Source organism: Alligator mississippiensis, chromosome 9 (assembly GCF_030867095.1).
Source record: "Alligator mississippiensis isolate rAllMis1 chromosome 9, rAllMis1, whole genome shotgun sequence".
NCBI classification, from domain to species: domain Eukaryota; kingdom Metazoa; phylum Chordata; order Crocodylia; family Alligatoridae; genus Alligator; species Alligator mississippiensis.
In genome coordinates, this window is record NC_081832.1 from 61,331,601 (window position 1) to 61,357,506 (window position 25,906).

At 40.9% G+C, this 25,906-nt stretch overlaps 1 protein-coding gene across 2 annotated transcripts in view; it reads left to right on the forward strand.

The window, feature by feature from the left end:
• UBTD2 (ubiquitin domain containing 2) overlaps positions 1-24,590 on the forward strand; it is a 94,804-nt gene extending 70,214 nt beyond the window's left edge. For both annotated transcript variants that reach the window (XM_014597653.3, XM_019478525.2), the window contains one exon: positions 17,191-24,590. In XM_014597653.3, the coding sequence (XP_014453139.1) occupies positions 17,191-17,588 (398 nt within the window). In that variant the 3' untranslated portion in view covers positions 17,589-24,590. The remainder of the gene's footprint in view (positions 1-17,190) is intronic.
• The last annotated feature ends 1,316 nt before the right edge of the window (positions 24,591-25,906 follow it).

The following is a 25,906-nucleotide window of genomic DNA, read 5'->3' on the forward strand; positions in this document are numbered from 1 at the left end:
ATTTCCAGTCTTGATAGGCATGTACCCTAAGGAAGGGAGATTGGATTCCTCTGGCCATCAGTGACACTTGAGGTTGCATGTGCTCCTTAGATGCCCCCCTTTCTGCCAGCAACATAACTAGAGTGGGCTCAACTATTCCTCAGTTTTCTGTGACCACCTATGGCAGCAACAGGGAATTTCTCCAGTGTGCCCCTGCTTCTCTGCCCATCAGGCAAGGTTAAGGTTCTCTGTTTAGCATTTCTGATTGTTGGAAGTGCAAAAAGTAAATCGTTTGTTTTTTGTCATTCTGGTTCCAGGGTAGAAACTCCCACTCTTCTTTATGAGCAGATGTAAAATATCATGTTTTAAAACCTACTCCTGCTTCAATGCCAGTTGTTTAGGGGCAGTCTAGTTTCCTATACATTAGGAAGGGGAAGTATTTCTGAGAGAGACACCATAAATTCCTTCTTTTCCTAACAGTCTCCAAACTAGAGAAACTCCCCTGAAACCCGTCATACTTGAGCACTGCAAGTTGCCATGAACATTGAAAGGAAGGGTTTGGCTAAGCCTTAGTTCTCCATGCATTGCTTTCTATGAATGCCCCAGTGTGCAGAGATGCAATCCTAGGCTACTTTGATCAAGAGACCTCAATCATCTATCCCCATTTCGGCTTCTACTACCTCTGGCAGGAAGACACTCTGCTCCAGGGTTGTGCTGAGATGGAGGTAGCCAACCCCTTTAATGCCCGCAGGGTTAAACACAGGACTCTATTTGAATATTAGGCTAGGCATGAGTCATGCTGCAGCCAGTGGCCTGAGAGAGGTCCTACTAGTACATATATAAAAAAAAAATCATAAACCTAGAGATTTTAAATGGGAATTCATAGTGTTAAAAACAACCTGACTCACTGTTCTTTGGAGTTCTTTGCTGCAACAGAACGGCTACATTACTTTTCTGTAGCCAGAGAATTGGGTGAAAACTCAAAAAATGTCAGCTCTTAGAGGTGCCTTCAGTCTAAAAAGGTTGAAAACTTCTGATATATAGGCCAACACAGCCAGGTCAGCACTAGTGCAGACTTTTTGATGGTGGAGAGGCAGAAATTACAGAAGAGGCATGGAGCAACCTCCACCAGAGGAAGCAGAAGTTGTCCCTGCTGCATTCTCATCTTCCTCCAATATACTACAAAACCCTTGACACCTTCAGTTAATAAGATCAAGGCACTACAGCACTTTATCAGGTGTATGGCAAAACCACTTTTTTGGAAGTGATGCAGGAGAAAACTGTCAGATTCCTGCACATCCTATCAGGGTGCAAAGTTCTTTCCAAGGATTTGATGGCTAGGGTTGTGACAGTCTCGGAGACTTTCCAAAAAAGAGAGGCCAGATTTGTTTGCACCCAAATAGTTCATCTGCCAGCCTCTCTGTTTGTCCTTGATATTTCTAGCAAAGTGCTCTGCCTTCTTGACATTATGCTTTTATGAGCAGAACATTGATTCAAGAGCACATAATAAATATGAGTGGTACTTTGTTTCATAGTCCTAACACAGAGAAAATGGGCAGCAATAAAAATAACTTGTTTACACACACAGCTTACTTCCAAGTATTAATTATTGCATAGAGATAAAGAAGGGCCTATGGAGACTTAATTTTTTTGCTAAGTAAACCGAAGTATCTATGATAGAGATGCTACAACTGTATTAGGGTCTTGATTTATTAACCTGCCTAAAGTTTCATGGTCCAAGTGACAATCTCAGAAGGTCTTTGACAGTTGCTGCAGAAGGGGAAGAAGGCATGACTTTCTGACCAAAAAAAGAGGTTTTGCATCTTAAATTAATCAATTGTATTTTCAGTTATTTATAGTCATATAATGGACATTAAAGGTGAAACAAAACCAGATATCTATAGCTAAACAAATTATAAATTGGAAGTGAGCTACATGTTACAATCCTGGTAACAACGATTAAAACTTTTTGTTATATAAGGAATTGCCCATTTTCATATAGACTTGCACAGTGGACTTCCTTGACTTGTGTATGTGGAATTACACTGGTTTGCTTGACTTCCCTGGACTCTTGTACTTGGACTGCATGTGCACTCCCTGGTCCTAGCATAATGTTGCATGAATTGGTGCCATGCTGCTAGGAAAGGTCACTGCAAGCTTATCTTAATGGAGTGCTAATGTGTAAAGCTGAGCAGGTGGCCAGGATGTGTGCTGGCTCCAGATTAATTCTAAAAGGGAGTCTCATTCACCATTGAGCATAATGATTTTATATTCTAAACAGCATTTTGTAAGCAGGCAAATTTAGTACAGCTGTGCCAGACAGACTAGGAAAGTAACCAGTTGATGTGAGCTGTTGAGATTTAATGATGCAACCATTCTTATTTTGTCACTTGATTTAAAAAAAAACCCTGCACTTCATTTGAAGTCTCTTCAACTTCAGTGCAACTTTGTGTAGAGTAAGGTGCTATTCAGAGTAACACTATGCAAATCTGGCTTTTAGTGTGTACAACACAGCATGAGTGTCCAGGTCTAGTAAAAGAAAAATCCAGCACCTGTTGACAGATACACAGGTCTGTATCGTCCGATTCTCAGTGCTGTGACTTTCAGCCCCGTTTCTTGTATGCAGCCAGAGTTTAATTTGGAAGTGTAGCTTTCCTACACAGTACCAGTGTCATTTTAAACCTCCCTATAAGAAGCCCATACTTGTTCAAGTGTGTGTTTAGTCCAAGAGTTTGTCTTCACTTCCATGTCAGCTCAGGTTATGATGCATGTAAATTCCATTTACAAATGTCTCTAAGAAAGCTGTATTTTAGGCTCAATCCAGCTGGCTGAGAAAAGCATCAGTGGTGGAGAAGTGTTGTTTGAAGGTTAAGGACTGCTGATGGTTGAGCTAGTAATGCAGTGGAGAGGCAGCATCTGGAGTTACAGCAGGTCATCAAGCTGTGAATCAAATCACATGGTAAAGCAAGTGTTTTGTAGTGTTGTTTCATTCTGGCTGCGTCTCCTCTGGTAAAACCCATGTGTTCATATATGTGTGTGCACGTCCTTCTATCCTCAGGTCAGTATTAAACCCTGACCTCTGTTTAACCTAGCCTAGTGTAAATAGAAACACTGTTGCCACACATTTTGCCTGTAAATGTGTATGTATATTAGTTACCCTGAGTAAAATGCACCTTTTTTGGCTGTGAAAGCAAGGCCTCACTTAAACTAACTTAGACCAGACAAACTCAAGTGTACTAACTCAAGCTAAATAGAGAGCATAAGTCCAAAGGGAGTCTCTTGTGTTCATCTGTACATCACCAACTTGTTCATACAATACTGCCATAGGCTTAGGTGCTCCCATCAATGAGGCTGTGTAGTCAGCCTGGTGGGTAGTATGCTGCTCTTCATGCTTAAAGGAAAATCCTCTTAAGGGCGAGAGAATGTAAGCAGAAACCTAGCACATTACCTTAATTATCAGAGGTTACTATAATTGTGAAAGTTTTTAGAAGTCAATTCATCCCCCTTCCTAATATGGGAGGCTCTTTATTTAGGTTTTACTCTGTACGTAACATGTTATTTCCTGCTTTAATGTGAAAAAGGGTGTATGATTTCAATGATGTTGACTGAGTTAACGACCAAACTCCTCTTTGCTCATAAAGGCACACATTTAGTATATATGAAGTTACCCACAATATGTTTGCTAGTATGGTCAGGGACTCTGTGTTCACTCATATTTGGGAGGACCCTGGTTTTGGTCTAATGCTGCTCCTCCTGTCTGGCTGCACCTCTTAGAAGTGCAGGATTATTCTAGGAGTGCAGTGGTTCTCAACCTTTTTAGACTCAAGGCACTACTCAGTTGGTTTTTTAATGGGTCAAGGCACCCATCAAAAAAATGGAAACTCTTAGTTTGCACTCATTTTTTGACCACAGAAAAATAATACAGCAATTTTTGTGTTGCAAGGAACTCGGAAAGATCACAGCAGGTCAGAAGGCTTATAATCCTATGTATTCCTGTAGTGGTTGCTTTAGAGTTCCTAAATTCTCTGGGTGTATCTTGTAAATCATGTTTGCTCACCTAACAGTGCTAGTATTGTGTGGCACCTTGCGGCACCCTTGAAAAGGTCTCATGGCACTACAGGGTGCTGCAGCAACCTCTTAGAAAAGCTGCTGCTGCTCTAGTAGCTATTCTGTAACATCACAACCTGGCCAGTGAGGAATCCAGTTAAATGTGATGATCCAAGTGTTATGACTTCTGCCCCAAGAAGGAGCAATTGAAAGCATTACAAATCTGGTGAGAGAGAAAGAGTCCTCCAGTGAATGAAGGTAAAGACAGCTGCTCAAGTTCATGCGATTAGCAGCTGGCAGAAGACCTGTCTGTTCCAGTTGGGTTTTTTATGGGGTCAGTGTTCTATGAGGAGACTTGGCCACTTGGTTTTATGTGAGTATCGCAGGCTGACTGCAAGGGTGGTCCTCTAACTGCTGGGGCACAGCACCAATTAAAAATAAAACCCAGTGATTACTTAAAGCTGTGACAGCTTCTGTAAATCTGCTTAGCTCGGCTTCCATCTTTGAAATTGACCAGAGGCCTGGTCACGTCAAATGTTGCTAAATTAATAGTCCTTTAGGGAGGGACTTTAGGGCATAGTTGGTCCTGATCACCAGTGTGTCTTTTTTAAAGGAACCAAATGGTGGAGATCAGTGAATGTATTTTAAGAAGGTGTGAGATGACCAGTTAACAAAGATGATAAAGATTTTTAAGAAGCCTATCTAGACAGGCATCTGTAATAATGATATTCAAAGTGGAATAGCACAGGATGCTTTATTAGCAGACAGGACTTCTTATCTTTGAACTCTGATGTAATGTATCTTGAATGAGGAAACTCTTTTACTGTCATATTAGATCCATGTTCTACGGAGTGGCACAATATACGGCTTTGCTGACGTGACCGTTGCAGAACATTAATACCCATTTTTCCCCAAAAAATCTGTTTTTTTGCATAAACATTTACTGACACATTTCTTCCCTCTACAGAAATTCTGTTGTAGGAAAAGTTTAACAAATTCCTTTGCTTAGAGGAAAGAAGGAAATTGGTTCAGAAAATTGACCTGAGAATATGTACATTTGTGTGACTGGGCTACTGCCTGGCCTTGGACCAGGCTGGTTGTGACTGAAAGCCATTAGCTTCTCACACTGTTAATGAATCCAAATTGCTGATACTCTTAGTCATTTATCAACATTGGAAGCCTACATGTTGACCTGACTTGCACATTTATTAGTTGCCCCAGCAAGGGGCTTAAACCTAAACGAGCTGTCTGTACTGTAGCTACTTATACTGTGTTTAAATTTTGCCAAGGAACAGTTATCCAAATAACCAGGGGAAGAGGGGGGAGTTGGAAGGAGGGGGTGTCAGTTGGCCTTGATTTTTGTGCTTTCTGGACACGTAGCTCCTTTTCTCTGCCTTCCCCTTCCCCCCCCCTTTTCACCTTTGGACCAATAATTCACCAGGATGTGCAAGCCTTTGGGTAGCTCCTGATTTCTTGTTGAACTGGATAATTATTTGTTGCAGACAGCTTTATTGAACACCTCTGCTGCTTTGGTCCCCTGTAAATAACTCCCCAGTTCATTCTTCAAGCTCAGGTTTGATTGCCCAACCAGGAGCACTGTAAAGGGAAAGAAAGGGAAAAAAAGCGTATACTATACAGTACTAGAGTGTGAGTAAACATTGTTCTCCCATGCTGTCCTGTTTTTGGGACCCGGTTGGCTGTCTCTGAATTGGCTGTAGTAAAAAGAATGGCAGTGAGCTACTGAATGCACTTTATAGATAGTGTTGCATGGGATCTTCTGCATCTAAGTTTTATAAACAGTTAAGACTTAGTAAGTATGGGGATTGCCATGGGGTGTGAATGAGCATTCTGCCCTTGCAGATTGAACTGAACATATGGGTCTTCTGGATGTTGCTCAAAGGTGGCAGAGGGAAGGTTATATTGATCTGATCAAAAGAACAAAAAGTGCCCTTGCAGCCCACTGGGCTAGAGTAGTTTAAGGCACCCCAGTTCCTGTAACCAGTGACCATAAAGGGAGTGCTGCCAATATCATGTCCAGCTGATGTGACCACTTACAGGTGGGTTGACAGGGGGTGGCCTTTGATGTGAGTCTGGAACAGGGCCCCTGTACCCCTTAACATGAGTTCAGTTCTGCCTGCGCTTTTTGATGCTTGAATACTGCTGAACCTGACCTTCTAGAAGGAGGCAGGACACTACTGGGGAGCCTTAACTCTAATTTTAGTCACTATTTCCTAGTTTCTTTTAACAAAGAAGTCTGTTTTGTGGGAGTTAGTGCTGCCTTAGGCAGCTGCAGTTATTGCATCATCTTGCTGTTGGGGTCCCAAGGGCAAAGGCGGCTGTCGGTGCTTCTCACCCTATCTGCTGTCTCTTACTATGGGAGGGTATTCATGCTTTGAAATGCTTGGCGATGTGGAGTTACTGACAAGTCAGGGAGAGAAATCTAATGTGGTTTGTCCCACAATCTTGTTGGTTGCAGTAACTAAGCATATGAAAGAAGACCAGTGCTTCCATATCCACCTATGTCTTGCCCCCTACATTTCTAGTTTACAGTAGCATAACTAGAGGGAAGAGAGTGTGAGGGGCACCAGCCCTGGGAGTTGACTTAGAGGGGTGCTGGAATGATGCCTCCTCCCCTAGAGTCTTTGCCACATCTGGAACAGCTCTTAGAGTCTTTGCCACATCTGGAACAGCTCCGTGCCCCCTCTGGAACAGCCCGAAGCTGCCTGGACACATGAAATATGCAGGGACATGACAGTAGCAGCAGGGGCCATATGAGTCCCCAGTGCAGGTATAAGGCCTGGCTGTGGCTGGCAGCCTGGGGCTGCTTCAGCTTAGCTCAGCTTCTAGGGCTGGACAGCACGGGGCAGCTCCGGCTGTGTCTTGGCACCCAACTGCTATGGCCTGGCAGCATGGGACTTCTCCAGGCAGGGGGATGCAGGACCATTCCAGATGTGCAAAGGAGCACTCCCCACCCCTGAAGTTTTGCTCAGGGAACCAAAATTTATAACACTTCTGCTGGTTAACTTTTCTTTTTCCATTGTCTTTAGGCCATTTGGCCTTCAGAAGCCACCAGTAATAAAATTGCTAGTTGCTCTGGGGCCCTCTGCTGTTGCCTGCTGTTCGTAACTGTTAACATCTGACTAAATGGTCATGCACTAACTTGGTTGTGCAAGCTCACCTGGATCCTCTGCCTCTCTCTTGGCACTGATTACCTAGCTGTGGATACCCCTAGTCCCTTCACTGCCTCTGTCTTTGCCAGTCTAGCAGAACTGGGGTCTCTCTGGGCAACATTCTTCCAGGAAGAAGCAGGCATCAGCATGGGACAAACAGTTGGAGCAGCTGTAGAGAGGATGCAAGGATGGGACCTTCAGGAAGTCAGCAGGGACATATTTTTGAATGGATACCAGAGAGAGCACAAGAGGAAAGATGGTCTAGCACTTAAAGCTTTGGATGTAGGAGACCTAGGTTTAATGTCCTGCTCTGTGATACGCTTCCCAGGTGATTGTGAGCTAGGGACTTGGCCTCTTATGTCTCTCAAAATGGACATGAAGGAGCTTCCCGACCTCATAAAGTAGGGAAGTTGTGAGGATAAATATGCTGAATAAGTGAAAGTACTTTGATACTCCAGTGGCAGGGGCCATATAAGGGCCTATTACTCTTTCCTTGATGTGGAAAGATATTTTTGCCACTTCAGGCCCCTGGTGATTGTGGAGGGGATACAGGCATCCATCTACCAGCTGGAGATGTGAAAAAGCAGGATAGTGGGGACAGAATCCCTGCCTTGAGTCTAGACCTGGTATAAGGTGAACAGGCTCTGTGCTTGAGATCCTGTGTTATCCACATACCATCTGCAGCATATGAATGTCAAAGTGTAAAGAGATGCATTCATTTTAGCATGGACCTTCTCACCCAAAACTCTGTTTGCATTTGAGAGCCTGTGCTATGCACCGAGCATGCCTGTTCTTAGCTCTCCATAAAGAAGGGCTGGGACTCACCAGACCCTGGAATCCACATAAGGTGAAAAGCAGAGGTGCTCAGACCCCATGAACTGGGATAGGGACATCCAGATGTCACCTTTTATAACAGCAGCCTGCAACTTTTAACAAGCCAGCTCCAGTCTGATGTGGGGCTGGGTGGCTTTGGCAGCATGTCAGGGGCCAGAGGGCTTTTACTTACACTCATGGCAGATCCAGGCAGCTGGGAGCTGTGCCTGCACTGCTACTGGTCCTCCCAGCCCCCTGCTTGCCAGTTGGAGAGCAAGCACAGCTTCCAGCCAGTAAGGAGCTGTGCCAGGGCCATGCAACTGCAAACTGTGTCCATGCTGCTGCTGCTTCTGTCTGTCCCTCCCTCCCCATCCCCACCTCCTGGCCCTGGCATAGCTGCCTACCAGCTGGAAGCTGTGCCCATTCCACAGCCACGGGAGTAGAAGCAGCAGCTGCATGGGCACAGCTGCTCGCTGCCTGGTACAAGTTGGGGCATGGGCACAGACAAAGCCCTCCAGCTCCATGGGCCAGATCCAGTGTCTCTGTAGGCCTTATGTTGTAAAGCCCTGGTTAATGAAATTAGAGGAGCAGGACACAGGTCCCACATCCACTCCTTCCACAGGGACAGGCCTCCTTAGACCCTAGTGTGCATGTAGCAGGGAGACTGTGGAACTAATAGTCCCCCCACCCCACCCTCACTACACATTTCATTTATCCCACAAATCACACTTTTCCATCCTTAAGCCCTTCCTTTCCTAGCACTATCCCTATGTTTAAGGGTACATCAGCTCTGCTCCACATGCATTCCTTACTATCCCACCTTCCCTAATTTTTTTCCCCAACCAAAGAATTAAAAATCTACAAGTATGAGCCCCTAATAGTACAGTGCCAGCTTTCACAATCATAATATTATTCTAATGGTCTTGCATCTTCCCTCTGGTTAATCAATGCTAATTAATTAATCAATGCCAGGGCTCTGCTATAATAATCCCTCGTGTCAAAAAATAGCAACATGCCCAGGAGTCAAGAGATTGCATGTAATTTACTATCTTTCAAAAAGAGTAGTTAGAACCTTTTCTAAATGATCCCAATGGATTAGTAGGATATGGCTTCCCAGAGTGTAAACCCCACAGCAAACCCCCATCTACCTGACACTTTTTCAGGTAGAATTTGCACAATTGCAAATCATTCTTAAAGTTTCTGCTGAGGGCAGAGCATGTGCTGACAGTGCGTAGGTGTAGCTCAGGTTCAGTGACCACAGCGTGTCCCCTGCAGCCAACAAATTGCTGTGAGAATGAGCTGCCTGCAGACTCTTGCTGCACAGGCACATTTCCGAATTGAGTGGGGGAGGAAGTTTTCAGCAATACCATTCTAGAGAGTTAAACTTTTCCTTTCCCTTTTAGCATAGCTTCTCTCAAGGGGCTGTAAGTGCCAGACATACGCTGAAATAAATGTTTATTTGCTGAGATCCGCTGGGGCACAGCCAAGAGCCATAGCTTGAACCTCAGGTGTGCACAAAATGTTACAAAATTGGATTTAATAAAATGTTGGTTTGGAACATTTGGGGGCAAGGGGAGGACTCCTTCCTCTGATAAGCCCAAATTTGAATTCCTACTGCTGCCCAGCAAATTTTGAAGGGGTCTGAGAAAAGGTGAATTTTGGATTTTATGTAGTCAGCCTTTAAACAGAAAGGGTTTCTCAGCCCTAACTGTAACAGAACAGGAACTCTGGTCTAATGTAACACAGTGTATTGTACTTTACCTAACAAAGTGAATAGTGTGCTGCGCTCCACCAGTGATCTTGGAGGAGTACAAGTGATTCTGGGATTCTAGTGGCCTCGGGGCCTTAATGCTCAACATTCACAATGTTGGTGCACAGTGAACATATACTTTAATTTGGCTTAATTTCTGCCCTCCCCCCTTTTGCTGCAACACATTTTCTGCCACTATCTGTGTGCATCCTTTAGCCATCCCTTACTCCATACTCAGCTTTTGGCACAGATGTTAAGTGATTTTCTTCATAGGCTACTAAATGCCACCTTGAACTGTCCCCTCCCCCTCCCCCGCCCATGTTGCTATTAAGTGGAAATTAGCTCTTTTTTTATTTGCCAAGCAGCTTCTCAAACGCTCAGAGCTCCTGTTGGCACCTGAGGTGGTTTGTGGACTTTGGCCAGGCCCACAATGTTCTCTTAGTGAATTCAGGATGAGACTTATTAATGCTTAATATCTATTGTCCACAAGATCCTTGGTTCAAAGTGTCTGAATAAGTGTTTTTAGGTTAAAAAAAGAGGATACAGATAAGAGCACAGTTGGAACTCTTTGGTTACTTAATCAGTTGTCCTTTCTGAGGAAAGCTTTGCAACTTCATAGAATGCTAATGAGAAAATGCATCGTACAGTAGCTTTATGGATATTAACATTTGCATAGCATGCGGAGGTTTAGTGAGACAGTTGAAAGTAAAAGAAGCAAGAGGATTTCACGCTTGTGTTTACTATCAAATGCTTTATCCGCATCAGTAATACTTAGAGCTTTCTGATTGTTCATTGCACTTAGTGTGTGGCATCAGCTTCCAAAAATACCGGGATGCTTGTTCTTCCAGAAAATTGGAAGATTGCAATATTGCAATATTAAACTGTTGTTGTCATTATTAAGTTATATGGGTTTGACAGCAAAACAGTACCGTTTTACTTTTCAAGGTTGGATTTCCAATAGCTGATATCATGGGGGCAAAGCATCACATATTTGACTTTTTTCAAAGTGAATTAGATGCTGACTCAAGTCGTCTCTTTCTTCCCCCAGTTTGGCAGGTGACACAGCTGATGGTGGTGCAAGGTTCTCTGCACTGATTTGTCAGTATGTCCCAACTGTGATCTGAAGCCAAGCAACTTCAAAGCTGAAAGGATCATTCAGTGTAGTCACTGATTTCCAGGAGACAGAATAAGATCCGTTCTTTTCATACCAGACTTCCCGCTGCTATGAGATGGTGATGACTTTCAGGTATAACTGATGCAGACAGGATTCAAATCAGGTGAAAGTCTGATTGTCACCAGTTCCTAGAGCAGTCTTCCCCATGTTCAACTATATATATACCATACATGTTTTTGAAAAGTAGATTTTTTTTGATAATGAGAACAAATGAACCAGCTGTTTCTAGGGCAAATCTTAAGAACTCCTGCTTACAATTGGCACCATCACTCTTTACAGAGCATGTTATATGCACCAATGAGTTCTCTGATGGCTGCTGAGTCCAATGCATGAATGACAGTCCCACCCACAGGCAGGGCATACCCACACACTAGCTATGCTCTGAATCCGAGCGGGAGATTCTTTCCTCCTCTTATGCCAGTCATCACAAAACTTGATCCAGTTCGCCTCACAGTGCCTCGCTCCATCTGCAGGTATTAGGATGGGTTCCTTCCATGGAATCCTGCAGATCAGCTTGTCCAGCTGTTGACAGAAGCTGTCCTTCTCATCGCTAGCCTGAAGAGTTGGAGCATAGACACTAACAAGGTTGATGAATCCCTTCTGTAGTCTTACTTGAAGTGTCATGGTACTTATGGACACTGCAATCAGAGCTTCACATGATGACATAAATTCATTTCTGATGGCAAAATCTACACATGCTCTCTCCTTACTCCTTCAGGTTTACCGTACTAGTACGTGGTGTAGTCTTCCTCCTTTATGAAGCTTGTATCTGAGAGCCAAGTTTCCGAAAAACTGCAATATCAATTCTGAAACATGCAAGCTCATTACTCAACACAGCTGTTTTCCTCAGATCTGAATCAAGATCAAAGTCTTATCCAGGGGTCAATATATTACAGCAAGCAGTTCTGTTCATAAAATCAGTTGAGCCAGGTTGTAAGTACCGAGACAAAGCTTGTTTTAGCCATCTTTTCTAGGGTTACCTTCATGTGAGGCAAGCAGGCCATCCCTAAACAGAGTTGCTTGGAAATCTTGGTAGCTGCCTCAGGGCCTTTATGCCTCTCTCAGATCCCTGTGACCATCTTGCCAAGGCCTTCAGCGCATATGCCTAAGCAGAGTTTTGGAGGAGCAGAGGCTGCCATGGACCTGTCATCCCTCCGTTAGACCACTGAGCCAAAATTCAAAAGCCAGAATGAACGTTCAGTGACACAGAGATTGTAGCTTCTGCCAGAAAGCAACTTGAATAGAGCTGCTAACTGCCTGTCACTTCAGCATGAGTGCCTTTTTTGTCAGGGTGAAGTCCCTTAGCCTTTCTTCAACCAAGAAGTGTCCACAGGGCAGCGGAGGATGTAGTTTAATGCCATGCACAAGGCATCCTGCTTACAGTGGTGGTAATTTCTAGTTTCTCGAGGAAGTGATATATAATTATACCTGGCCACCTTTCGAAGTGCTCTTATGTAGCATCAGCCTCCCCTTTCTTCCTATTGTTGCTATTTATTCTGCCTTCCCAGCCTCTTACGTATTTGGCTGTGTACACTGTACTTAGCTTACCAGACAGCCCAGAAGCCTATTAAAGTTGAAATGCTGGTTCACATCTGGATGCTAGTAACTGCTTAAAATAGTGTTCTCTCCTTCTTTCCCCTCTCCTGAAATGTGATATCTTTACAACAGTAATTTTACCAAACTAAAAGGAGAATTCAGATTTATAAGATAACAGTCTAGGTAGATATTGTGATTCCTAGATTTATGTATTGTTTCTTAGCCAATTCTGCTGGAATATCATAGTCCTCCCAAGAAGAGTCTGAAATTAGACCTTCATCTAGTCACCTGTTCCTTTTATGTCTTCCCAGGTATATTGTTTGGTCTGTTTAAATGAGTCTGTAAGCCTATTGGACAGGAAGCATTGCCCTCTGAGTTACAGCTCTGAGCACACTGTCAGCATTCAATAAATAACATTAATAATAGAAAAAGCAGAGGATGGAGCCATCTTAACTTTGAAGTTTGTTTGTGCTGCTTTATGTCACAAGTTTAAGAGAGTCCATGTCCTTAATATATCCACATGGGATTCCCTTAACTAGTTTGTTAGGCTCCTTGTTGCCCAGGTGATAGAGGAAGCTATAAAGTGAATTTTCTTCTTTTCATCATATTTGTTAAGATCTTATGTGTCGATTAATGACACTTCTTATTGGTTAACTTTGACCTAAACATAAGCTTGGATGTCACGCAGAAAAGATCAAAACAGAAGGTTTTCAACTGTAACCGCAAAACAAAAGTTTTGAGTAGTTGTAGATTATTCACAGCTTTCACTAAAACAGTTCAATATGATGGACAAAAATATGTACAATATAATAATAAAATTATATCGTTAAAACACTCCTCTTCTCTTTGCAATATATATAATACTGTTGCAGGTGTCTGAATGTGGAAAATTCATCCACTAGTGAGACAGGCTAGTGAATAATTGACAAACATTGTTTCAACTAATATGAATTTCACTGCATTTCTATAAATCACTCTGAGTTTGCCTGGTTCTAATTGTGAATACAGCCTACATCACTTTTAAAGTTATCAATATGTGACACTCACTACAGGCCTCCAGTATATAAGCTGTTCTGTGCAGGACCCTGAAATAAGTTGCCAGCAAGTCTGATTCCCTGCACTTTCATAGTTAAAATGTAAACCTTTGCCTTAGTTAAAGATCCTGGGTTTCTTAATCCAGAGACTGCAGAAGATTCATAAACCTCTATGAATTACCAGCTACAAGGGACTAGAGCAGGACGTTAGTTGGGTTATATTTTCATAGTTCTGTTCTTCTCTGAAGTGGTTACTAGGTGTTTGAGAAAGGGACCCCTCTCTTCCTTTGATCTGCATAATGCCAGGCACTTTATTGGAACTCATCCAATGAAGAATAATGTTAGATGTGTAACACTGTCTCCCAGGTAACATAAACCTCTCTCCATTGGCAACCAGGATACTCTCATTTTACTTGTTCTACCTACCTATTGGTGCAATTTGTTCTATGCCTTAGTTGAATTATCCTGTCCTGAGACCATGTACAAATGGCTTGAAGATGATCAAAAGTCTTAAAAATATTTTTCAATGGGGAAGGAAGAATGGACATGAGCAATGCAAGGTTCAGAATCATTATTTATGGCATAAGTCTTTCCTAAGCTCCTGTTAGGCTGTGTAGTTTTCAGTGGCAAGAGAGTAACTGTAGATTACCCCAACCCCAAATCGTCAAACAATGGAATGCACATACCAAGAAAAGTGTTCCAACTTAGCAGCTGTTTTTTCAGTTTGCTTATCTGATTATGATTAAGCAAGCTGGTGTTTATAGCATAGGCCTTGACCTTGGTGTTGGTTCAAACGGGTAAGGATATGGAAGATGAAGAAATTTCTTAGTAAGCCTGTCTTAACTGTATATTACCATAATATTTTTGTGTTAACCTTTTGATGGCCTGGCTCTGCCACAGCCCAAAAAATAGCTTTCTTGTAAGGCAAATGTATTTAAAATTTATATTTTAATAGATGCTATATAGTTTAGATATCTTGGGACTCGAACATAGAAAGTGCCATACTGGGTCAGACAAATGGTTCATCTAGCCCTCTATCGTGTCTCCAACAATGGCAGGAGTGGATGTTTTAGATCAGTGGTTCTCAACCTTTTTCAAACTCAAGGCACCCCTCAGAAAATCCCAGCTCCTAGTTTTCACTCACTCTTTGACTACAGAAAAAATAGGACAGCAAGTCTTCTGTTGCAGAAAACCCAGAAAGACCCCACAACAGGTTAGAATTTTTTTAACATTATAGATTCCTATTTTAAACCTCTGGGTTTATCTTGTGAATCGTGTTTTTGCACCTAACATTACAAACATTGTGTGGCATCCTTGGCACCCTTGAAAGGATCTCGGGTATTCTCAACCAAGGTGCCACAAAACCCCGGTTGAGAATCATTGCTTTAGGGCGCAAGCACTGAACTAGGTATATCAAGAGTAATCTCTCCCCTATAAGCATTCTCATCCTGTTGGTTTTGTTCAGTCAAGCGCTCAAACCAGAAATTAATTTTGCAGCATTGGATTACATTGGCTATATGAATTAGGTGTTAAATGTAAACAGTTATACCATAAAAATGCTTTGAGATGAGGAACTCCAGAAATCTTCTCCTGTCATACTCCAAGTTCCTGGTGAGCTATAGATAGAGTATTAATTAGTCAAGGTTGGTTTAGTGTGAAATTCATAAGAAGCACAAACTGATATGGATGGTTCAGCCTTTGATCTTCCTCCATTCATGTAGTGGAACTGTCCTCTACACAGCTCTCAGAAAAGGACTTGATACTAAACGTGAGCAGGCAAGGTTGGGGCAAATATTCACCTGGATGTTTGTTCTCAGTAATGTTTCATATAACTAAAATACTTCATTTTCACTGATGTTCCTACCAAGTTTTGAATCTACTCTAACATGGTTTGCTGTCTTTGAAAGGCTTATTTTGCTGCAACGCTTATTCTTCTGAATTATTTAAGGAACCCACAGTGAAACAAATTCAGTGCAAGTTGCAAAAATGGATAAGAGATTCCTGAAACACGGCTGCTCCTGAGGCAGTTGTATTTTAACCAAACAATTTTTGTATGTTTAATTTATGTAGGTGAGGAAGGAGATAAAAAAGGGTCTTTAAAAATTGATTTTTTTTTTAAAGAAACGTGTACACTTCTGTTTCAAAGAAAGTAGCTTTGTAGCATCAGATGCAACTGTCAGAATGAAATAAGCTATATGGTATGTCCCCAAGTTATAATTTCATATTGCAGTAATTTTTGCTGATCAAACAGCAAAGTTTAAGGCAAGTTGCTGTCAGCATGAAAAAAGCCCCCAACCAGAAAAGGCCTTAATTTCTAATGAGGAACAGTTGGGGTAGTGTGTGCAGAACTGCAGAGTCAAAGAGTTTTTTAAATATTCTGTAGCTCAAGGACTTGGCTCATCTTCAAACATTTGTAACTACAAAAGGATGGATAATCTTGCAAGTGAATGTGCCCCATCTAGGGGCAAGAATGTGAAAATTCGTTAAAACAGGTAAATCCAAGACAAAGTAGCAGCAGCATTTCCTTGGCATGCAAATGCATCCTTTCTACCTCCACTGAGAAGTGATTTCTGTTCCAATTTATGGAATCAAAGACTGTCGTTTCCTCCAAATTTCATTTTCCTGAATAATGGTATGAATGTGGTTTGTGACATAAGTAGCCAGGCTTGAATTTTTGGCTGTAAGTTACTTAAACCTTAAACTGCAGTACTAAAGATAAAATGCTGCTGCTATTTTCTCAGTGCAATCCTTGGGACTTCTGTGGTGAGAATTATTTTGTACTGTGTACAAGCTGTGACTCCTATTGAAAGTTTTGGAAAACTCCCGAGTTTTCATCTGATCATTATCTGCATCATGAGTAATGACAAAGCTCCTGTCTGAGGCTACAAATTGGATAACTTTACATTCTCTGCGAAGTGTTTTTGCCATCATGGTGGACCAGAACATGGTGTAAACGGGATTCAAACGTGTGACGTTTGAGATATATGGTAACATACTATAGATTCAAAACTTTTTCTGATTTTTAATTGTATCTGTAAACTCCTGTTTACCATTCGTACCTTTATGTGATGATAACTCAGCTCTCTTCTACATGGATTGGCAGAACTATCTAAATGGGTGATTAAGTCTCCCATTAGCAGCGAGAATCTTTTGAGCCAACTTCAGCATTTTTGGTGGGTGGAGGGGCTCTGCAACAAGTTTTCTTTTCCCTTTTCTTTGTGCCTTTTTTCTTGGGTCACCCACAACCTGATGTAACTGGCTCAGGTTTGTAATTTATCAAACTCACAAAATGCCCCAAATATTTTGGGATGAGTTAGTGAGCTGAATGTGTGAGTTGCATTTCAATTTAAGGGACTCATTTTCTATGAAGTGTATGAGGGAATAACATCTCTCTAAGTTCTTACACCACCACTAAAGTAATTAAGCTTACTTCTTTTTCTTTCAGTCTTTACCATCTTTCCCTGATGAAAAAGGAAGAAACATTGTTTCTTTGTTGTTGTTGTTGTTGTTTTTTTAACAGACCCCAAGGTTTTTATATAACTGTATATCCCACAAATCAAGGGGCTGCTGAGCCTACATGGCATTAAGCTGTGCCTTTACATGAACACAAGAGTTTCAGAGGTTTCTAGTGGTTTGCTTTTAAATATAATAGGCATTTATACTAGTGTTTTTCTCTTTCTCCCAAAGGTGCTCTTACAGAGTGCTATGATGAACTGGGCAACAGATATCAACTTCCAGTCTACTGCCTGGCCCCACCCATCAACATGATAGAGGAGAAAGGAGACCTAGAGACTCTAGATATTCCTGATCCACCACCCAATTCTGGGCATGAATGCCAGCTTCGCTTACGTCTTTCCACAGGCAAAGACCTCAAACTTATGGTCCGCAGTATGGACACAGTGTATCACATGAAGAGGCGGCTACATACAGCGGAGGGAGTGGAGCCCAGCAGCCAGCGCTGGTTCTTTTCAGGCAGGCCACTTGCAGACAAAATGAAACTGGAGGAGCTGAAAATACCGAAGGACTACGTGGTGCAAGTCATTGTGAGCCAGCCCTTAGCAAACCCAGCCCCAGTGGAAAACTGATCCTTCTTGTTTGTTGATTCTTCTTTCCTTCTCTGTCACATGGGATTACTTTCCCTGCTCTCATTTTTGAGGTTTTTTCCTGATAAAGGATTGGTTCTAAGAAAAGACCAGCAAAAAGAATTCCATCTGTGATGGAGCTTTGCAAAAACAAACACACACAAAAAATAGTAACTGTCCCTTGGGATTTGCCTGATCTACCCTCACAAGAAATGCAGAGCAAGAGCAATGAAGGAGATGTAGGGTATATGGGTGGGGAAGGGGTTTGTCACTTAATAAAAATGTAGTGACACTTGGAACTGTAGGCAGTGTGCTGATGCATGGAGAGAGCACTTTTATTAGAATAAAAAATAAACCAAATGGTCTTATTTCAGGAAATCAGCACCTCTTACAGTTCATCCAAGAAGCATAGCTGTTCATGGTAGTTCCAGCCTGCTAGCTATTTATGATGATTCCGTTTTGGCTTAACTCGTGCTTTGTCAGATTACTCCTGGGGCATAGTGAAACTTGTCCAGAAAGAGCTGGACAGAGGGATGGATCTTTCTGTTGCTTCCTCATTCTGTGTTCCACCCTAAATGTGGCTCCTCTTAATGTTCAGACCAACAAATTTTAGTACATTCCAAGATGATGACACACAGTCCCGTGCCATTGCTAGCTTCAATGTGTTGGTAATGCTGCCTTCTGAAGCATTGGGCAATAATTTAGTAAATGTACACTTTAAAAAAACATTCATGTACTGTACTGTACTGTACTGTAAACTTACCTGCTATTAGGGTAACTTGTCCTGCAGTTTCAGGCTGGCTGGCATCTGAATACATGCCTACCCAATTACTGCATACATTTCAAGCTTGTAAAACAAACAACAAAAGGCGAGCTGATCACAAAAGATGCACTGACCTAGGATTAAGAAACAGAAGAATGACCTTTATCAGCAGACACTAGTATGCAGGCTGTAATAGTCTAATCTCAGTTATACCCAAACATGACTGATTGCTGTTTTCTCCTTGCTAAAATCTCTGACGGCACACACTGTGGAAAATGGTAAGAAAGAAAATATAAAGCACACTAAGTTTTGGTTATTCATGTGACTGCTTGTAGAAATAATAGTTGTTCTCAAGGTCTGTTTTGGACCTGCTGAGTTTATAGTCAATAAAATTGGAAATATCCTCACTGCATTGGCAACTCAGGACATAGTCCCTAGGTTTAACACTCTTGCTTTTCCCTTCAGAATGCAAATCCCCCTTTTTGTGGGACTAGATAAATCCCTTTCTTAACATTTCGGACAACAGTTATAGTTTTCACCTATCAAAATTAAAATTGAATAGGATGTTGAGAAAATAGATCTAATTACTGAGTAGTGTCTTGCTTAAAAAAGAAACTGAATTTGTTCCTTTAATGGCTCTTTGCATTTCTGCCTCTGTGGTCTTTCCTTCACTGAAACAATCTGCCCCATCCCTATTCAATACCAAGTTTAAGTTTACAGTCATTGCTCATTTAAATGACTTCGTTCCTCCCAAACTCCTATTTTGCCTATTCAGTCTTTATTACTTTCTGTCTTCCATCCCTAAATCTACACGCATCAAGTGTGGCTCTACTGTGATAGTAGAGTCATTTTTAGTATACATATTTTTAAACTTGCAACGAAAAGCTGCTTTAGTAATGCCATAAAACTTAATTTCACATTCTTGCAGGAGCTTGTTTCCTTTATGAACTGCAGTATAAAGTTGGAACGAGCACAGTTCACTTGGATTGCAAGCTCGTGAGACTTTCCACACTACCCAGATGCTTCATACATTTCAGTAGCTAGGTGGCGCAGTGTATTTGGTGCACTAGACTACCTCTTTCAAAGCCCCAAGATTTTTTTTTTTATTTTTTTTTTTTATTTTTTTTTTTTTACTTTGTCACATACAAGCATGAACTTAAGTTTCATTTTAGTCACCATACTACATGTGTCCAAAAAAATCCCCAGAAAGCTCCTTTGCAAAATTCACTGCTGACCATCTACTTGAGGAATGTTGAAGCCTGGCAACAGTTTCATGGAGTGAATTGACTGAGCTCTGTGAAGGAGCCTGTATTTAATCTCTTACTTCTCATTAATACCAAATTGACTTCCACATTTATTTTTTAATAAATAGTTAAATAAAAAGTTAAACAAATAAACCCTGATCTATACAATTTTTTTTGGATTGTTTATCCCCATAATGGTGATTGAACTTTCACAGTAAACTCTAGATTTTTTAGACAAAATCCAGCTGATACACATTGAATCTATCACAATCTGTATTTTGCATCCTGAAGGGAGAACTAATAGTGGATTTCTGCAAAGAGGCCTTAAAATCTCATGGATTTTAACACTTCAAATGGTGCTTGGTAAGACAAGAGATGTTATGCTTATCTAAGTGATGGGTAGTAATTTCCTACCAGGAGCAGCTTGTCTTTTAAGACACAGTATAAATCTTTGTTTAGCCTGTTTTTATGATGCAGTTTCCCTATAACCACTTCTAGAAGAGGGGAAAAGTGCTACAGCTATTCAAAAGGAGCAAAGTTGTAACTAGGATAAAATATTTTGTACCTCCCATCCTTTTGTAGGATGTATTTTCACACACAGTTTAATTGTTACCAAATATAGTTTTTAATAATACAAGTTTCTGACAGTTTGAATGAATTTCCACACATAATTTGAGACGCTTCAGCTGTAGAATGTTAAACTGTAACATGTAACAAGGTTTTACATAAAATAATTTGGTGAAGGGGACAGGAGAGGATGTATTAAGTCCTGTATTTACTTGCATATCATATGCATCTTTCCCTTAAATATCAGCCCTCAAAAATTGGAATGCATGTCTTAAGCAGGGAAGTGAATTTTCTGCATCAGAATTGAAGCCTAGTGGCTGCCATGAAGCAATGGGCTTCTTCCCCAGTCCAGAAAGGAAGGGCAGGGTGCATCCTTCAAGGTCACAGTTGTTTTAACCCTATTACAGCTGCTGAGCTGTAGAACTGTAGTTCCGACTGCACTCCTCTTGTTTGGGACCAGCATTCAGCCATGTTCATCCCATGATGTAGCAGTTAAGATTCTGGAAAAAAATCTTTCTTTTTCATTCTTTCTTCTCAAAACAAGTTGTCTGTATTATTTGGGGGGATATGGTATGTGAGTAGATATGATACCTTTGATTGGTCTTCATGAACGTAGGGGGTGAGCATTTCTGGTTATGATCACTGCTGGAACCATTTTCTAAAAATATACTCTCCTTTACTCACTCCTTCTGTTCTCTTTTCCTGCAAGCGTACATCTCAAAAGCAAGCAATCTGATGGCAAACCATTTTCTTAGATATGAAAGCAAATATTAACTTTCTCCCTCCTCCTGATAAACTGCTATATACCACCCCCATCCACCCAACCGGAAACACAGAAATGTCATGCAATACATGTCAGAAGGTGTAATGATTCTCCCAATAAGAAGAGGAGACAGTTTCTGAGAGCATACGTATGTAGGTATGTGGTACTGGTTAAACATATCCTATATAGACAAAAATGTGGCTATACACATACATGTTGAAGAAATACTGCACTTCTGTCTAATCTGTGAGATGGATGGTTTTGGTAGTCATGCAGAATTCTCTTCTATGAACACAAATGCAAAGGACTGAATTCTACCCTCCGCTGAATTTATGCATCATCCATTGGACTTGGTGAGATCTTTGTACATGCATCTCGGAGCATAACGGGTCATCTGCATGTTAAAATGCAGCTTCTGGCTACAAACTTGCCCTCACCAATGCAGTGAAAAAGTCTTGCCAGCTGCTGGCCTGAAAACCTAGTGGTCTCAAACGAACAATTTATATTCATTGCACAAGAAAGGTAAATATGTGCGAATGCAGGTGTATATGATTTTATTTTAATATGTACGTTCAGATTTGGTCAGGACTAGCTGATAGGTAGTAGTGCGAGTGCAGTGTTCATTTTATAGCATTGGCATCCTGCCCAAAGTGCTGCATTACAGAGTACAGTGTCCTTGGCCACAAGTATATAACTCAGGATGCATGTATAACAAACATAGCATCAGGTAAAACAGAGAACAGACAAATGAGCAGCAATAGGACAAAGTTTTCATTCGACCCACAAGCCCACTGTATGTCACGCTTGATTAACTTTGGCCATTAAGTGATGCCAGTGGATCAAATTTTTATGCACAGTTCTGAGGACTTTTTTGTACTTGTTAATGCAAAAATGTCACTTACCCCTGACCGAGAAGGGGCTGGCTGATTTCTCCACTCCTGATATAGTTTTAAGGTCAAGGAGCACCAACACTACATCTATATTGCTGCAAAAGAATGACTAGAAATGGAACAAATGTTAGAAACGTATGTGGCTAGCTCTGCTACAGGGGCCCCCCATATATTTTTTCCACAAAAAGAACAAGAAATTACTCTCATCCGTAGCATGTAAATTTGGATTATGGACTGCTCTATTAGCCGGTTGTGTATTACAATAATGGGATACACAGAAAATTCTTATTTGGGACAGTAACAACATTTTCAACTTAAAACCAACAACTTCTATGCCTCTGGAGATGTGAAATGTTTTGGAAAATGAAGTTCTAGTTTTTAATGGTAGTTGGTTGGCTGTAAGTAACATTGAAATTAAAAAAAGCTCCCTTTGCCTTTCACAAAAAGTTGCATCTTTTCACTTGGGGAGAACCAATCAGGCTTCACATTGACATGAGAAAGCAACATGGTCAATTTATATAATATTTGATAAAGCAGGTGGCCTATTGATAAAATATAGCTATGATATCAGACATGCTTCTGCATCTATATATCCATTGTTAGTTTTTAAAAAAGAAAAAGAAAAAATTCTATTAGTTGATGCAATGATGGGCTGCTTTGAACCACAGAATTGTGAAAGCATTTTAGCTGCATAAGTGTTAACAAATAGAATGCTATACATTTGTCCATCTCACTCGTATTCATAAATGCAAATGCTAAAGTTACATTTCTGACTCTTGATTTATATTTCTCAGAATCTTTTGTATGTCATTGTAAATATGTTCTTAAAGACCCTGCACCTTATGCAGAAATGTTTACGTTAAAAAAAAAAAAACTTTTTATAAAGGACTCTTGATTATTTTTTTCTCCCTATAATCTACTCTACTTGTTTGAAATGGAAATAACTTCCATTAGTGAAACAAGCTTTCTCTCCTGGCTCCCCCAAATGTATAAGCCTATAGGATAACTGCTTGTGAATGTTGGGCATAGCATTTTTTTGAAGTAGGGAATTTGGATGTTTGAGAAGCAAAGTCTAAAGAACTTGATTTTTGGAAACTGGGTATATTTTATGCAGTCCACAAACTGTTTAAAAAGAGAAGGAAAGAAAATAGGTAGTAAGTTTTGGCGCTGCCCCTTAAATTTTTTAGCCCTCTTAGGAACTTGATGAAATTAAAACAGACTTTTCCACCAACTTTGCTTCTGTCTTGTTCCAAAGGTGAAGAATGGCCTAATTTGCACAACTACAAAATTTTGGTCAGTTAATGGCTCTGTATAAGAGTCTGCCTGTTCAGAACTTCCATTTTCACAAAGCTTTCTTAACTACTCCATTTTGCAAATGGCTTTTCTCCTTTCATGTTTCATCAGTTTAAATATTCCTCAGCTGTGTAGATGCAGTTTCTTGTTCATAGGAGATGGTGGACTCCCCAAAAGTCTTTGGGGCTATACTTATCCTTCCAGAGGAATATAACGGTGTATATGCCACACACAACTCAAATAATTTGAAGGCGATGGATTTTAACCCAACTGGGTTTCTTACTATGGATTTTGAAACTATTCTTAAATATGTCATTTGTGCTGTCCATGAAGAAGTGTATTGCTATCCTTTTGAGCAGAGCCATTTGTTGAGAATCCATCCAATAGAATGCTGTATTTGTACATTTCAAAATGAAGACCATTGGATCAGAACCATGTGGCAAATAGAGAACTTAAAATCCTGACTCCTGCCTTAAAATTCTGGTTTATCTGGGGTTCCAAAAAGGTTTGGGGTTTTTTTAGTTTGTAATTACTGTTCTTATTTTTAATCTCTTTTATTTTTTTGACCACTTGAATCTGACTGGAGGATGGTGTAAGGAAATTTTAAAGCAAATGAAATCTCAGATGATGTGGCTTTATTAAAATAACAAAATATGGTCTTATATCAAGGACCCTAATTGTGCCTCTCTCTAAGTCCAGGGAATGTCAGAAAACTGGGGATGGACTTTGACCAATGACTAAAATTGTGCATTAGTCAGCTGGAAGTTTGTAAAACACTTCACTTTCACATGTTATGAGCAAGGGACTTAAGTTTATGTCCTCTTTGCCTCATGGTAGTGGCTTCCAAAGATGGCTGGTACCATCAAATTTGTACTTCTTGAATAAATATCTTCATTTTTATGGTAAATCTTTTTTGTACGCAGTTTGTTGTGTGCGTGCCATGTAACAAAGAAATATTCATATTAAGTAGGATAAGGTGCTAGATTTGGTACTGATGCAAAAAACAACACAGTTCCAACAGGTTGTGAGAGAGAGGTGAGGGAATTTCAGTGATGTGACTTTTTTTTCTTGTAACTTTTATAAAATTAAATCTTTTAGAACTAAACCTATTCATTGTGCAAGACACTCCCTGGTTCCTTCAGTCCACTAAATAAGTCTTCACCTATCTGGAGATGCTGTGAACATTGGGTTACATTTAAGATGCGTTGTATATTTTGTTGTACCTCTGTTACTTGGTTGACATATCACATTAGTGTGCACACACATTTTTTAATAAACTGCAAAGCACAAGTAGGTTGTCTTTAAAATGTAAATTATGTGAAATTTTTACATAGGAGATATCTATAACAATGAGAGCAAAACATCATGAATTTCTAAGAGTTGGACATGCTGTATAAAATTCCCTGTATTTAAAAGGAAAAAAAAAGGCAAAAAGAAATAACTTTTTTCCTGGATTTAAAAATAAAATTAATACTGGAAACGCCATGCCTTAAGAAACAAACTCAGTGTCATTTTTTTGTTTAGGTTACTTGATTCTGGTGTATCCCTCCAATCTTTAGATAGCTAGACAGCCAGCCATAGAAGGTTACAAAGCTAAAATCCTAAAGATAAATATGAAAAAATTCTAGCACAGTGGTGTCAGAGATATGGCCTGCAGAGCCCTATCTTTGGGCCTGCAATGCTGCCCTTGGGTCTTGGACTGGACCTCCACATGGTGCGCATTGGATTCACCCCCTGTGCTGTACACAGTACATGGGACTGGGCAGGCACCCACTGCACACAGCACATGGGGCCAGTCTGGGACACACGGTACATGTGACACCTGCACCAGATCAGCCCCATGTGCTGGGTCCAGAATGCAGGGCCAGTCTGCATGCCCAATCCAGCTCCATGCCATTCAGTTTGACACCCATGATCAAGCACCATCTTTCTGGGAAATAAGGTTTGCAACCACTAGATAAACAGGCTCCTGGGGAAGGACAGAAAAGAGGCCAAAAGGTAAGTTACTCCAGCACCCACAAAATGCAGCAATATCTCCATCACCACAACACTGAGTGGGTTTGAATACACTTTTTGGCTAGGGACAGAAATTACACATAAATCGGTATACGTGGTTGGAAACTGGTTCAGATCTGTAACACAACAGGTGAGTGCACATAAACCACTTTCAAAATGGCCAAAGCTGGTTTCAGATAAACCTGCGTGGATATAGCATCAAACTTAACTAATTTAGGTTAAATTGGTTTATTGAATTTCTGTCCCAGATCCTCTCCAGATTCAAGTTAGCTCACAGTCCGGCTGCATCCGAGGATGCTTTTCATCTCCCTTGCAAACCTCCCCTTGCAGGGTGGGTGGGCTAGCCTTGGCCCAAGCTGTCTGCTCCAGCTGAGCAGGGAGGTGTGCTGTAGTTCCCCCTGGCTTCTAGCCTGGCCCACTGTGGGCATGTGGCTGCATTTCTGGAATCAAAAGTGAATGTGTGTTCACTTGCTTATTGATTCAATCTCTGCAACCTAAACTGACCTGCGAAGATTGAATCGATTCAGCCATGGGCTTTTTGACAGTCTGTACTTTCTTAGCCTTTCTGGTATTTGGAGGTTTCTGAATACCCCAGGTTATTTGGATGGTGTAGTTGCCCTGTACAATGAAATATCATTATGGCCTTTTAACTTTGCCAGAATTTGTAGACTTGATTAATTAAATGTATAAATTATCCTTTTTTGGTTCATCTTACTCCCTTTCTCATCCTCCATTAACTCTTCTTCGTGAATAGGTACAAGGTTTGAGTGCTTTCATAGCAGAAT